The 16,521-nt window shown below is 41.6% G+C and overlaps 1 protein-coding gene across 1 annotated transcript in view; it reads right to left on the bottom strand.

The window, feature by feature from the left end:
* The window catches only part of DDX4 (DEAD-box helicase 4), a gene marked incomplete at both ends in the record, with an annotated part of 57,709 nt that extends 41,760 nt beyond the window's left edge, over window positions 1-15,949 (bottom strand). Inside the window, 5 exons of the mRNA XM_082013764.1 lie at window positions 5,972-6,058; window positions 7,300-7,374; window positions 7,808-7,876; window positions 12,694-12,757; window positions 15,881-15,949. Coding sequence (XP_081869890.1) covers window positions 5,972-6,058; window positions 7,300-7,374; window positions 7,808-7,876; window positions 12,694-12,757; window positions 15,881-15,949 — 364 coding nt within the window. The remainder of the gene's footprint in view (window positions 1-5,971; window positions 6,059-7,299; window positions 7,375-7,807; window positions 7,877-12,693; window positions 12,758-15,880) is intronic.
* Window positions 15,950-16,521: the final 572 nt, after the last annotated feature.

Here is a 16,521-nt window from a genome sequence, read left to right as displayed (position 1 = left end):
ATTTCAATAATGACACAACAGGATGCTGAGAAGCCAGGTATGCAACCTGGACAGCAAAGAGTTAACATCACTGGAGTAAATGGAACAAGAGTTCTTTGCCAAACTGCCAAAGGTCATTTATGGCTCCTGGTTGAGGAGCATATGTCCTCTGCTTGCTTTGCAATTAAAGATCACAATGAAAATATTTTAGATTTTGATGTTTTGAATGGCAGAACATGGTACTTGCTCGATGGCAGTGTGTGGTCTTTCAATTCCAAAATCAAGCCTAACCCTAACAAAAATCAGGTTACACTGCCAGTAGTCCACGCAGCCCTTGCACTCCCTGATTCAAAAATTATTAACGTTCTGCAGTGCAATTTCTGCTGTGAAATGGAATTTCTGAGGTAATAGCAGATTTGAAAAAACAACAGATTATCTCCAGAACCCACTCCCCATATAATTCACCTGTTTGGCCAGTCAGAAAACCAGATGGGAGGTGGTGGTTAACTATTGATAACCAGTGCTTAAATGCTAATACAGTCCCACCAACAGCTGCTGTACCTAATATTGCAACTCCAACAGCCACATTCCAAGCAGCCAAGCACCCATGCACGGCAGCCCTAGACATAAAAAGTATATTCTTTATGGTCCCCTTGCAAGAAGAGGATAAAGAGAAATCTGCTTTTACTTTGGAAGGCATACAATACACTTTTTAACACACTCCCACGGGGATATAAACATTCACCCACGATTGCTTATGCTGCACCTGCTGGACTTTTACAAAGTCTCATTACAAAGTCTCACTCCCTCAAGATATGAAACTATACCTAGATGATATTCTAATCAAAGGGACCTCCCCAGAAAAGGTGGGCAGGCAAAAGGTGAAGTCCCACCCGCAAAACGTCAGAGACCAAGCAGAGAAGTAAAATTTCTAGGTACTTGGTGGATTGCTGGTAGTGCAGCAATTCCACCGGACACCTTAAATAAAATAGAACCACTGCAGACACCCCAATCTCAAAAAGAATTATAACAGCTTATGGGTACTTCAGGATATTGAAGAAAACATGTACCTGGATTTTCTATCATTGCTCGTCCATTGTACTCACTTTTATGGACTTAGCCTACGTCGTAAAAAGGGCTAACCCGTTTGGCCTTCCCTACCAAAACATTTGCCTTCTTTTCTTTTACAGGAGAAAATTAATCTACGTTGGTAGCAGCAACAGCAGCATGCTCTCTACCCAATCTTGCTTTCCCCCTTTATAGGAGATAAATATGATACCTCCAATTTGGGCACAAAATCTTTGGAACCATGCATTACCAAATTATACCGGAAGAGTTAAAATCCAACCAAAAGATAAGGCAAGCCTGAACCTTGCTACTTCAATTGTGCATGGAAATGCAGCATATCTAAAAGCTGACTGTAGATGGGAGACAGTGTAGAATCAGAACATTGAAATCTCTCACAGCCACAGTAACATTTATCAAGTATTATCACTTCAAGCAACACCCGGGGAAGAAATAAAAATAGTATGTCATGCAATCAATGAATCGACCTACAAAAAACCCAATGAAATGAAAACTGAAATTTGAAAGAAAATCTGCGATAATGCAACCAAATTTGAAAAGGAACTCTAATTTCACTTATGACTCCACAGGCAGTAAAGCCACAGCTTTTGTTCTGACAATACACAATGCTTTGGTATACACCATATACCCAGTCATTGCACTGGGATTAAATCACCATGGAATTTACGCTACCAATTAGGACACAGGACATGGGCCCAACAAAATGGAAACAAATACCAAACTGTCAGTGTCAATGCATGTGTGGTACAGCAACAAGGATTCACCTGTGAAAGTAATACTATCAAGGCTGAAGACATTTGTCTTGATACCAAACAAAATGTTCATCATTTTGAAGCACAACCCAATTAAACCCCTGAAACTGTGCTAGTATATATTGGAAATTGATATGTTTGTGTTAAGAACGGTTTGTGCTCCTGTATTTGCAGACAACACCACTGCCAAGACAAGCAACACAGGTATTTGTGTTTGTAACTTTACCGAAATTATGGGATGCACATTTACTTATTCAGCTCCTGTCACAATTGATACAATCTAATTATACATCATACCAAGATTCACTGCGTACCCCTATTGGAATGAATCTCACATTGGTGAGAAAACTGTTACAACATGATGACCTGAGCCAACTGCTAGTATACATGCTAAAAAAATGGACACAAAACTCTGATCACTGTTCATCACGATGCAGAAGAGATACACTATGTCTTAGAAAGAGTGGAGAAAGATGAGGAACATCACTGCTAGGACACTCTACTTGGATGGTCTCCAACAATTGGAATTCTGAACCAGAAGCTACATCCCATTGTAATTCTATTGACTCTCGTTATACTATGTTTATTGTCAAACATCGTTCTATACATCAAAACTTGGCGAATGGCATACCAAATTAAGTTACTGCAAAAACTTCCTTGCGTATTTAATGTTGTTTAATACCATCTAATGAAATCTGTACTGGTTACAAAGGTTAATCTAACACAAAAATTTCCCCTTAAATTACAACTGGAATATAATATTGCTCTGTTTATAGGCACAGAGCCCAGAGGCGACCACACTGCCACCCTGTGGGAAAGAGATGGATTGACTGTAATCACACAGTGGATTGTGGTAGTGCATTCCCCACCCCACTATTCAGCTTGCACCTGGGCTGCTCTAAAACCTGAGAAATTCAGCTGACTGGCAAGCCTTGACTTTTGAACAACAAGTTTAGCAGTTGAGAGCCCCTTGCCCATAACAAGCACTCTTGCATAGCTGAGCTAGACAATGGCACTTATTGCATCAGGAATGCAGTTGTCTGACCAGGGTGAAGAACGAGAACAACACTAACTTAATTATCTCCTGACAACCCTGGAACAACTGGTGCCAGTGCTATTGGAGACTTGAGAAACTGCACGTTCGGGTTGTGGCCAGGATGTAAATTCACTAATGCCTAAAGTCAGTCATCTCCCAACCCTATAATGAGCAGTCCCAAGTGAGGCCCTTTGTGCTTTCATGGACCACAGCAGGCTGCTACCAGCATCTCCCTCTCAGTGCGATGCCTCTCAGAGCTCATGAACCCTTAAGTTAGTGATAAATTCAGAGGACTGTTGCCAAAGACTGGCACGGGACAGGCGCTGAAGCCTTTATTCCTTGAGGCTCCACCCTCCCCCTTTGAGAAATGCAAAAGCATTCAGCATGAGTACTTCACTAGACTCAAGAGGAACTTTTAACAGGTACCTTTCTATATAGATAGAGAGTTGCCTGACCAACCTAGTGGCCTTCTATGATGGAGTGACCACATCAGTGGACAATGGAAAAGCTATGGATGTTGTCTACCTGGACTCCTGCAAGGCCTTTGACACCATCCCCCACAACATCCTTCTCTTTACATTGGAGAGATACGGACTTGATGGGTGGATTGTTGGGTGGATGAAGAACTGATTGGATGGTCTCATCCAGACAGTAGTGGTCAATGGCTCAATGTCCAGATGGAGATCAGTGGCAAGTGGTGTCTCAGGCGTCTGTGTTGGGACCAGCAGTCTTGAATTCTTCACCAATGACATAGTGGATTCGACTGCACCTTGAGCAAGCCTGCAGATGACACCAAGCTGAGCAGTGCATCTGACAGACCTGAGGGACGGGATGCCATCCAGAGGGACCTGGACAAGCTCGAGGAATAGGCCTGTGTGATCCTCATGAGGTTCAACAAGGCCAAGGGCAGGGTCCTGCACCTGGGTCGGGGCAACCCCCTGATATCAACGGAGGCTCGGGGATGAAGGGATCACGAGCAGCCCTGCCCAGAAGGACTTGGGAGGTCCTGGTGGATGAAAAGCTGGACCGGAGCTGTCAATGTGCATTTGCAGCCCAGAAGGCCAACCGTATCCTGGGCTGCATCCAAAGCAGCACGGCCAGCAGGTCAAGGGAGGTGATTCTGCCCCTCTACTCTGTTCTGGTGAGACCCCACCTGGAGTCCTGCATCCAGCTCTGGAGCCCTCAGCACAGGAAAGACATGGACCTGTTGGAGTGGGTCCAGAGGAGGGCCACCAAAACGATCAGGGGGATGGAACACCTCTCTTATGAGGACAGGATGAGAGAGTTGGGGTTGTTGAGCCTGGAGAAGGCTCCAGGGAGGCCTTCTTGCAGCCTTCCAGTATTTAACATGGGCCACTAAGAAAGATGGGCACAGACTTTTTTAGCAAGGCCTGTTGCAGCAGAACAAGAGGTAATGGTTGTAATCTAAAAGAGGGTAGATTATGGCTAGATCTAAGGAAGAAGTGTTTCACACTGAGGGTGGTCAAACACGGGGACAGGTTGCCCAGAGAGGTGGTAGATGCCGCACCCCTGGAAACATTCCAGGTCAGGCTGGATGGGGCTCTGAGCAACCTGATCTAGTTGCAGATGTCCCTGCTCATTGCAGAGGGGTTGGACTAGATGACCTTTAAAGGCCCCTTCCAACCCAAAGATTCTGTGATTTTTGATATGTATCTCTTTTCTTTGTGTCTCTTTACATGTGTCTACATCTATGTCTGCATGTGTATGCATGCACAGAGAATCTTAGTAAGTTTTAAGTTACATTGCTAAGCTTTATTAGGGAATCGTATGATCTAACTCTGATTCACCTTAATAGTGTTAGCGAATTTTAATCACTGCTATTTTGTTTTAGATGATTGCCACCCTAAAGTTAAGCAAAGCACAAAATCATAGACTACATCACCCTAACAGAATCCCCGATACTTGATTCCTTTAGTCATAAACTGTTGACCAAGTCTGGGGCTAGGAGTGGATTCAGCCACATGTAGACTCGTCTCTGAGAAGGAGTTTAGAAGGAGTTTAGTCCACTCCAAACCTCATGACTCAACGGGAGGGCACCCCTTACCCTTCCCTGTACCCAAACTTAATCATAGACTGTTGACCAAGTCTGGGACTAAGGGTGGATTTCGGTCCACTCTGAAGCTCATGACTCAATGGGAAGGTCTCACTCACTTTCTTTCCCTAAGCTACACATAAGTGACACCAACCTACTTTGATTTTCCTGACTCTGTATATCATTCCTCCCAATCCACATGTAAATCATTCCAACCTAACTGTAAATTGGTTTCTCTTTGCATACTTTTTCCATGTTGCCTAAGTAAGAGTGGACCTCACCACTGAATTCTGTTAAGTCATGCTTTTTACAAATTTATGTTGAAATTATTTGATTCCTACTATCTTTGGCAGTGATTCCTTAAGCAGCCTAAACCACTCATTCACAACAGCTAATTGACCCAGTAGCAGTAGGACCAAGAAAAAAATTACAGAAGACAACAGCTTCAAAAATCCAATTACTAAAATTTATCCAAGTTACAAATATGTCTTGCATTGGCATGCAAGCAAGCTCTCTAACATTTGCATTAGGTTCTTAATTCGGACAGAAAGAACAATCACAGCGACAGCACCTAGCAAAGCTAAGAAGGTATTGCATTGCCACACATCAGCAGTGAAGAAATCTGAAAGGTTCACCACCATACTAAAAAGTCTCACCTGCATGACCTCCAAATGCTCTTCTTCCTCTAGAGCCAAGAAAAATGCCAGACTGAGGTCTGCCTCTTTGTTCATCTTTAATACCTGTAACTAATACACAATGTAGTGAATATGTCTGAAATTAGTATAATGAAATACTATGCTTGAAGATAAAACTACTCAAAGAACTCAACAGTGCAACAGCCTGAACAGATTCTTTGTAACTCCAACATATGTTGTATTATTCCCAGTGATACTGTTTTTCAAAGACGCCATCCACGTTCCACAACACAACTGAAGAACAGAAGCTATTTCATAGCTTTCACCTTTATACTTCTAGTTCTCAGGGAGCAAGCAAACCCAGAAAGAATGACCAAATGTTGTTCCCACACAAACCAGTCCATATTAAAAACAAAACAAAAAACCTTACTCTCACTTCGTCCAAAGCCCCCAGGAAATCCTCTAAGACCTCTGTTTTGCGTGCTATAATCTTCTACAATATTCCTTTCTTGAAAACCTGCAGTACAGCATAGGAAACAACAACTTAGTTTGCCCAATTTTGCATGTGCAGATCAAGTACCTTTTATTTACCAATTATTCTTTGTAGTCCTTGTTTTATGAATTCAGATAAGAAGTACAATAAGAGTGATTTGCCTAAACATGTGAAAAAATGGAGAAATATTTTTTGCCAAAAAGTATGACAGGAAGAAGAGTTTATTGCTCTCCTGTAGTACTGCTTCCTGCAAGAAGTAAATCAAATGTAAAGTCCTGAAATATTTAACTTTACATGTATATATGCTATATAAGCTATGAACTTTCAACTCTTCGATTATGATGCAGATCAGTTCAGTTGTCTCAGCTTGTGAGTTACTTCACAATGGCAGGAGAGTCTACAGCAGTATTGTTCATCATCATTCCACAGCACCGAAGTGTTGCTGGCCTGCTTAGTCAGACATGTCTAGCCTTCCCCTACCATAATGGGCATCAACTCAAGAGATGCAAAAATGGTAAATAATTTTTTTAAAGAATCAACATTAACAACTTCAAGTGGCTCCACAGCTGTTCTGCTGGTCAGAACTTTTGCTAAACATGCCCAAACCAGGACTAGAGTTTCCATCTTCCTTGTTTCATAACCAGTCCCACTTACAGCCATAGAACTACCTAGACAGATGCTATGTGGTAGTAACTTCCTCTGCTCTATGTGCTTCCGACAGTACCTGGTGGAAGCATAGGCAGCAGTACTGCCAAACTGCCAATTACTAACCTCTTCAATGTGCATTGCATAGAAGAGTGGCACTTGCCATTATAAGCAGGAAGAGGACAGCAATTAAATATTCCTTTATGGATACTAAAGAACACAAGCTTTCACATCTTCTACAGAAGAGCACTGCTATACTCTCTCCCATGGCACATATGGGAATACTAATATTCAGATGCCTCTCTTACACTGTAACTCAACAAAATTATCAGAAGAATACCCATCTCTAGGGAGAATAGAATCAAAGCAAGAGGTAAGCAAAACATTGATTTTAAATGTAGGGTCCTGAATTCTAGCAAATATGGTGGGGTATTTTATGTTGTGCAGCCAAAACTAAGGGGAGACACTGAGTGCCTACATTACGCAGAAATAAGGACTGGTATTCCCTTCCAAGTCATAAATACTCATTCGGCTCTGATACAACAAAACTGAGTACCTAAATAGGGAAAATGTATCAAATATGTCTAGCCATCAGCATTACAGACACTCTAGAACATTACCTCTGTTTGCAAAATTCCTTCCACTACCAAATCTGCTTACTGGTTGACACTGTCTGTTCAGACATTCATCAGTATCTATAATTAAGACAAAGAATCAACTCAACATTCAAAGCTATCTTTGACTTCAGGGTAGGCTTTTGGTTAAGTTTTTGGGAGTTTTTTTACTGTTTGTGTGGGTTTTTTAAAGTCAACAGTAAAATTACAGAATCATTCAGGCTGAAAGGGACAGCAGGTCTGTACCTACCTCCTGCTCATCAAACCACCACGTGACAAAGGTGTCCTTTTATAAAACAAATAAAATTAATTCGAACCACAAAGTTTAGGACAGGTGTAACTTCTATTCTCCATAACGAACAGCACTACTCAGCAACAGCACTGTTACCAACAGAGTAAAATCTGAATTTCCAGAATCTTCTTGGACACCAGTTGCAAGGTCTTCCATTCTACAAGTTTTATCCAAAAGTCTTAATCCCCGCCAAAACTACAAATTTTAATCAAGCAATCCTACCTCTACTCCTAGAATATCCTCCAAAATGATCCTGCATAAACTGACTTCTGTTAGGTCTTTCAACAGCAGCTGGAAAAGGAAAACAAGAAGAGAATAAGGCTTTTGCATTGTGTCCCTTAACACCCTCATATACAAACCAATGAAGTACAGCCTACATAAAGGGACAGTGAGGAGGACTGAAAGCAGGCTGAACCACTGGGCTCCAACGGTTGTGATCAGCATCACAAACTCCATCTGGAGGTGAATCATTAGCAGAGTGCCCCCCTGATTGATACTAGGGCCAGCACAGTTTATCATCTTCATTCATGACCCAGATGATGGGATCAAATGCACCCTCAGCAAGTCTGCAGACATACAAAACCTGGACATTACACAGGGCTGTATTTCACTCAGAGGAAACTCAAAACATACTAGAGGCGTGGGCAGGCAAGAACTTTGAAGTTCAACAAAGAGCAAGGCAAAATGCTGCACTTGGGGAGCAGTAACTTTACGCACCAGTACACACTGGGGCCAACCAGCTAAAAAGCATCTTCGCAGAGAAAAACCTGAGGGCTGTGGCGGATAGCAAATTGAGCATATGCCAGCAGTGTGCCCTTGCAGTAAAGGCCAGCAGCCTTCTGGGCTGCATTAGGAAGAATGTTCCCAGCAGGTGGGGCCAGGTGGTCCTTCCTCTGATTGTTAACTGTTTTCCCTCCAAGTAAAAACCGCTTAACATAATGATATAGCTACCTCCCCAAAAACTAGGCACTAGTACATTCCACAAGAAGACAAACACCTTAGTTAAAGAAGAGATCACCTGTATACAAGAACTTGTCATAAAGGAAAAAAGAAGACAGATGATGTTTGGTACATTACCAAGTCACTCTGTTAGGAAACTTTGGTTGTACAGCACTAAACAAAGTGTTGAACTGCTGCTTTCACAGTCTGAACAATGTTCAAAGCTCCTGCTCACTTGGAAGATTTAAGTGAGTAGTTGGTGACAAAGCCAGTATAAAGATTCTGATATTCATGTTTATATGTAACATGTAACAAGCAGCGAATAAAAACACCTTACCAATTATTTAAATTGATATTTCTATGGTTTACCACAATAGATTGGCTTCTGTCGACCAAGTCTCCTTGCCTTTAAAGGGGTTGAAGACTCTCTTCCCTTTACTTGCCTATCTAACCCATTCTTATTCCATCACTCCTCTTCCACTGAGATTTCCATACCTTAAGTTTCCATAAGTTAATTCAATATTCAAAGTTTTTGGAAAGCACATCATGTGCCAACAAAATACTTCATCAGTAAAGCACCTGCTTTATAAGTTCCTTCACTATGCTGCCCTCTGTGTTTACTGCCTCAACTTATGAAAGATGCTGGTCAAAAAACACAGATTTATAGCCAGTGAACAGAATAGAACCAATAAACCTTCTTTAGTCAAATCTGCTACGCTTAGCACTTACACCACATCAACTGTAGACTATGCTGTCACTTGCCAACCAACCGATTACAACTAGTAAAAGTACAGCAACTTTCACAATTATTATTTGCCTACTATAAGAATTATTCATGCGACTCATATCTACAGAGATTTGCAAGCTAACTGGTCTTATGGGGGTCCTAGGAGTACCAAATTCTAGTGTTTAATTCATCGCTGTATCATGTACCACTCTAAATGTACTTATTTTCAAACAACATTTGATAGATTAAGAGGACTAGAATGAATCCCTGCTTCCAATTAACTGGAATTAAAACCTAGCATTGCATCAGCATATCCCTGAAAAACAGCTGTTAGATTCACTGATTTCCTCATTGTATGCATTCACTTACATTTTTCTTCTGTACATGGGCATTTCAAATCCTGATTTTAATCCATTCCAGAGACATCCACCCCCAAATCCTGTACATACTAAACGAATGTCATTTTAGCAAGACTGAGTTCCATTTTTTGTTTGGGGTCTTTTGTGGGTGTTTGTTGTTTGTTTGTTAAGTACCAAAGAAGTATGAAACAGGAAAGAAAAACATTCCTTCAAATTGAAAATTCAGAACAGTGAGTTTGTAAACAAAGTTTTGCTTTCACGAAGAAGCAGTACAAAGAACAAATTCACTTGTTTAAATCTAACAAAACTTTATAAAAAATAATTTTCAAGTACGCAATATTACTTCTATCTTGTCCTCATTACAAGGATTTACACAAGAGTACTAGTACTAGATATTATTTCAAGGAAAAAAAATCAAAATTAAAGTTTAAAACTGCATACACTAACTCTACTTATGCTATGCAGCATCAAGCAAGCTGTATCACTAACAAATATAATTATAAATTATACAAAGCCTAGAAGTACATTGCATACAAAAGAACAGCTCTTCAGAGTTTTAAAACTCAGCTAAAGCACAATCTGTTCATAATTTAGATGTTTTGAAAGGCAAAAAAGAAATGAGGCCCATGCAGCCTTTTCTGAAGTAAAAAAAAGAAAAGAAAAAAAGCACAAAAACACAGGACACCTTTTTCCATCATGTTGTAGGGAAAGAATCCCACACCTGATGTACCCTTTTAAACTTAAGAGTTTAAGCTTAAGAGAAGACGCATGATCTTATCAACCGAGAGCCTCACCTCTGCACTTCCCGAACAGCTTTAGTTCTTTAAGTCCTTATTTAAACAGCAAATAAGGTTTGCTAGTACCTAGCATAAGTAAGCAATCTCGTATTATTACCTCTGCTTGAAAACATTGGTGGAGTTCTCCATCAACTAAGAAGATCCAGAAAGATTGTGTTAAGACACAACAGACACCTTGAAATTGCTCACACTGATCTAAAATGGCACATATGACTAGCTCAGGAAAGGAATAAATGGTTAATCACGACAGCAAAAGCAAGACTTTCAGCAGGAAAAGCCCTGCCTGCCATGAGGTCAGTACAAGAGGCACAAATTAGAGAATATTTAGTTATTTTTGCATTATATAATGGACAAGTTAGCAGACAGAGCTGACAGCTAGTCAGAAAGAAACAGCTGGAACAAAGAAAACATGAAGCTCCAAGACTCACTTCCACCTAACCTGCAATTCAAGTTCTTTTCACAAGCAGTGCCTTACCTGTTTGTTCTGTGTCATATCATTACTGACATCAGCAACCTGGAGACCTCATAAAACATTTCTGCTGTTCTACGATGAATGCAAATCCTGTCCTCAAATTTTCTACTTCCTTTAACTGTCCAAATTCAGAGGAACCCAAGTAGCACAAGTGGTATCTTGTTCCTGCTCTTCCCAATTTCCCATTATCTTGGGGACAAGAAATTGGAGAAAGTAACTCTACCTTTCAGCTGTACACTAAAAGGCATGGGACAGATACATTAGCAGTAAACACACTGCCCTGTTCTAACTGCTCATAAACACACAAGCCATTACAAACATATGCAGAACCTGCCCTATGAGGAAAGACTGAAGGAGTTAGGTCTTTTCTCCCTGGAGAAGAGAAGGCTCAAGATGACCTCATCACAGTATTCCACAGTATTAAAGGGAGGCTACAAAGAGTACAGGGCACTCTCTTCACAGAGCTGCATGGAAAAAGACATAAGGGCAACAGTAGAAGTTGCACTGAGAGAGGTTTCATCTCAAAGAAATTTTATACACTTGGAACAATCATTCACTAGAACAACCTCCCCAGGGACATGGTGGAGTTCCTATCACTGGAGATATTCAAGATGGGATTGGACAGGGTGCTAGATAATCTCATCTCTGCTTCCTTTACCATGAAAGGCTGGACCAGATGATTTTCTGAGGACCCTTCAAACCTGCGTTGTTCTATGCTATGAACATAATTTGTGCTAACCACTATTAAAGTAAAATTTAGGTTGTTCTTCCACAGTTGGATCAACTAAATGATAGAAGCCCAAAATTTTCACCTCAGACTGAAATTCACTAAAGTTCAGAGAACACAGTGAGAACACCATGATTGCCTTATCCCACAGACTGTCAGTTCTAAGCAAAATCCGACTATTGTAGAGTCACACAAAGTAACACCTGGGGCAAACTACCTTCAGCAGCAACCCTGGCTTGGCATACATAAAACTTCTCTATCTTCTAGAACTAAACTTCTTCTAACTTCTATATCTAAAAATTCTGTTCAAGTTTCTAAAGGCATCATCTTCATTAAACCAAGAGTGCATTACAGAAACTCGATACCAAACATCAATGTTTTGTCTTGTGGTTTTTGTTGGGTTTTTGTTTTTGTTTTAATGGATCTAAGTTTCTGTTGAACAACTTCATCTCACCTTCTCTTATTTTCTACAAAAGTGTCAGACAAGACCTTGCTAGAACTCATCAACATTGCATATAACATTTATTTTCAATACTGTTCACGTTTAGTACAGCTTGTTTTAGAAATGCTTATGAGGTAACACCTATTGACTGTCATGAGAAGTTATATGCTGTATTCAACAAGTAACTGCAGTAAATAAGGCAAGGTTGAGGGTCAAAAGGAAAATCTACTCTTTATGTCACCCGTATAATTTGATGTTGCTTAGTCCATGTGGGACACATGAAAATATCACAGTTATCACAATCACTAGGTTGGAAAGGACCTTTAAGATCATCGAGTCCAACCATTAATCCAGCACCACCATGTCCCCTAAACCATGTCCTGAAGCGCCACATCCACACGTTTTTTGAACACTTCCAGAGATGGCGACTCCACTACCTCCCTGGGCAGCCTGTTCCAATGCCTGACCACCCTCTCAGTGAAGAAATTTTTCCTAATATCCAATCTAAACCTCTCCTGGCGCAACTTGAGGCCATTTCCTCTTGTCCTATCAATTATAATATTGTGTTTCTTTAATTTCCTAAACTGTTCAAGGGATCAGCTCCCCCAAAATGTCAATGTAAAATCAAAAGTGCCTTTCACATACCGAATGGGCCTACACTTGGACTGAAGTCAGACGAGGGGCCATTTGGTCTTCCAGAGAAGCTAGCCTACAAAAACAAAAAGCACATCATGTTAACCCCAGGCAAAGCAAAGTATATAAATACAAATACAGCTGCTAAGTCTTGCACTTGAAAGAAGTTGCCATATGCACCTTCTGAAATGCAGTCTCTCAGACTCTTCCATTCATTTCATTACACTTCAATATACTAAAGGGCATACCGTTTGTCTCTGAATGTCACTAAAACCACATTATACACAGCTGAAATGTGGAGTTGAGTAAGTTTATTTTGCCTTCTGACACTGATTTATGGAGGCATCAGCTTTGTCACCTTGCCAACAAACATTCTAAGTCCTGAATATGAGAAACATTTACTGTTTAAAACAATACTATAATCTTTTGAAGTATTTTTCTTTTCTAATCTTTCAGACTGTACGGTGAATGAAAACCTGTTTTCATCGGTTTCGTAACTGCATTTCTAGGGTTTTACTAGAGGATGTTTACAGATTATCTTAAAAGGAAATATCTGAACTGTGTCAGTCCCTGTTCACTTATTCAAAGATTCAGATACTCCATTTGAAACAATTCAGAACAGCACCTAACTTTCACTGTTATGGTCAGTTCTATTTCCAGCAAAGAGCATGTTTAACTTCCTCCTGGTTAATGCAAGCCAGACATGTACTAGTAAGCCAAAACACCAGCTACAATACTGTGCTTTTTAGATATTACTACAGCTTTCACAGTACTCAATGTGGCTAGCAACCATTTCCACATACTGGAAATTAAACCCAAACTGGTAAAATTACTATTCTGAAAGTCTATGCCATAATTTCTTCTTTTGGTAACCTTACTTTTAGCCTTATACACCCATGTGGATAAGCCACTTGCCTCCCCTCTTCCTCAAGGCTGTATTTAAACCCATTAAGATGAATGCCAACAATCAGCGATTCGCTACAGATTCTCCTCAAATTCACTGCAGTTTCTTCTGATACCAGCATTCACTCAATACCACCAAAAGTAGCAAAACATTATTCTTTAGCTGTCTCTCATTACACTCCTGCATCTTAATCCTCCATTTCACACCAAAGCATTTTGCTGCTATGTAAAAAAATAGCAAAATTGAAATCAAACAATTCCTACACAAGATTTAACTCAGAACCAGGACTGACAGTAGGTACCTGACATCACCCTACTTCTGCTGTGAACTCCAGAACTGTATTTTAAGAATTCTTCCCACCCGCTGCTAAACTCTCAAGACCATTAAGCAGCACTCAGTTTAACAACCATGTACTACATTCTGACCTAATTGTAGCTTTTCTCCTGCCAGGAATTTAACTCAAGAGTCACCTCTATAAGCACCCTCTTCCAGTTTCAGTTTAGGCAAGCTGGGTATGCGAACACTGTAGTAGCCCAGCTCACTTAGAGGGGGGAAAGAAAAAGGTGGAGCAGAGGCAACTTACAGAAGCAACCTGAACAGAAGATCCGAGAGGAAGCAACAGTTCCACCTATTTCTGGATACATGATAACCTCCTGAGAGGTTGGGAAGGAAGAGCAGGAACTATCCTGATCTGGAAATACAGCTGCTACATAATCCCTGTCAGGATCCATGAGTGTCTTTGCTTTTCTTCCGTAAAAAGCTGGATATTAAAAAACACTTTCAAAATACACAGCAAAAAGATTGAATCCCTTTACAGAATACAGTGACCATGTTAACTTATTTTAGAAGACAACCATCATGATGAGACCCACTACATATACAGAGCTACAAATGCTATGAAGTTTACTTCGTTTCTACACACACTTAAGCTTGCTTAAAAGGTCAGATTCCCATTTTCTGAAACTGCAGCTTTCAAAGCAAATGAGTCCATGTAACAAGCCATTGCTGACAAGAAAAGATGAGGTTCCATTTCTTTTCTCTTCACGAGCGCTGGTGGTCAAGGCCATCTAAGTCATTCCTCTATCACTTAAAAGTAGCCTTCAGGTTAGAAAATGACAAGAGCTCACAAAAGTATGTAACAGACACTAGTACCTGAACAAAATAGCAGTAAATGAACTGCTAGTAGAGAGGAAATTTCTCTTCAGTAACAGTGAACTCCTATTGCAGCTTACCATATTTGCAAAAAACACATTGTTACATTCAAAGTCCTACTTACAATCCTCAAACGGATGCATTCCTCAACCTTCCTACTGTACCTATGCATTTAAGACCATACAGTTTGGGAACAACATGGAAGTGCAATATTAACTGAAGAACAGAGATCGGCTGAAAAGAGTCACCCATGTTCTGCCTGTTGCTGTGGTAAAAAGAAATAGCAATTCAGTGACTACTAGCAGAAAGAGACAGCAAATAGAATAGCTAAACATCAACAGCACACAGAGAGAAGTTACAGTTCACATAATCCACAGCCAGGAACTACCACCAAAAGACACGGTTCTGCTAGTCCCCAATAATGCAGTTTCACCACTGCTCTTTCACTATTCAATAGACAGTACAAAGGACCATCAAACCAATCTGACTTGCACGAGAAGTTACAGCCTACTAAAACCAAACACCAGCTATCTGTTCTCAGTTTATCGTACAACTTCAGAAACACTAGCTCTGACATACATAAGAGAACAGGAAGGCATTAGAAGGGAAAAAGGGCAGGGAACAGAAACCACCCCTTCCAGTAGTTACAAAACTACTTGAATACTCCTTACTGCAACTGCAAGTGTAAGTTTCTACCCTACTTAAGTTTTTGCTACTTCCCTTCCAGCCTCTGCTGGTCTACTAGTCTATCCACTCCTAGCCCATGTATTATAATTAATGGGTTACTAGTATGTGCCACTTTTATGCCACATACTTTCCCACTAAATACAGACCTCACAACCCAGTGCAAGGAGGCAGCACTAAGGAGCTAGAAAAGTAACACTAATGGGCTACACTGACTATACTCCAGGAGCCTCGAGGGAGGCAAGGCACCTCAAAATTTTGAGAGACTAAAAATGCTACTATTTGTTAAAAAAAAAAAACACACTGTCTTTTCAACAGACAAGTTCAGGGCAAATTCCTCCAAATGCTTCAGGAATCACAGGAACAGGGGACCACAGCCCTCCATCCACTTAGGCCACAGGGTGGAAGGAAGGAAGGGAAAGAGAAGCAAATATACTACAGCCCAACATGTTGCCGTACCTGCTCAAGGGGTGGGAGAATTGGTGGTGCCTCGTCCCCCATCTCTGCATTCCAGTCCTCTTGGTTCATGCTGCGCCCTGACAGATCTGCTTGCAAGAGACAAAACACATTAACGGCGAGCCCGTGCCTGCCCCCTGCGTGCCCCGAGGCACCCGCGCAGGGGACACTACTGAGCCCGCCTGTCCCAGCACTCACTATCCTCATCGTCACCCCCACTCCGTCAGGGGAAGCGGGAGCCTTCATGAGCCCAGCTCCTACCTCCTCTCCGCACCTCCCGCAGCTCCGCGTTGAAAGAAAATGGCGCCCTTAACTGAGGCCCCTAATAACGCCGCCGCCACGTGCAGGTGCTGGCCCGTCACGTGCCCCTCCCGCCAGCCAATCGGAGCGCGGCTCGCAGCAGAGCGCATGTGCTGGTGCCTGTAGCGGCGGGTGCGGTAGTGCGTGGCCCGGGCGTTGAGTCGTTAGGCGGTTGGGTCGTTAGGCGTGTGGGAGGGCTGCTCTGCCCCTGAGCGGAGCTTGTGGGGAAGGGGAAGGTCGGGGCCTGCACCTGGCTGGGGTGGCTGGCTCCGCGGTGGGCAAGGGCGGGACGCGGTTCGCGGCGTATGCGCCTGTGGCGCTTTCCGCTGTGTGGGGCAATGGCG

Source organism: Phaethon aethereus (genome assembly GCF_964289735.1).
Source record: "Phaethon aethereus genome assembly, chromosome: Z".
Lineage (NCBI taxonomy): Eukaryota > Metazoa > Chordata > Aves > Phaethontiformes > Phaethontidae > Phaethon > Phaethon aethereus.
This window is presented reverse-complemented; position numbering and strand designations above follow the sequence as displayed.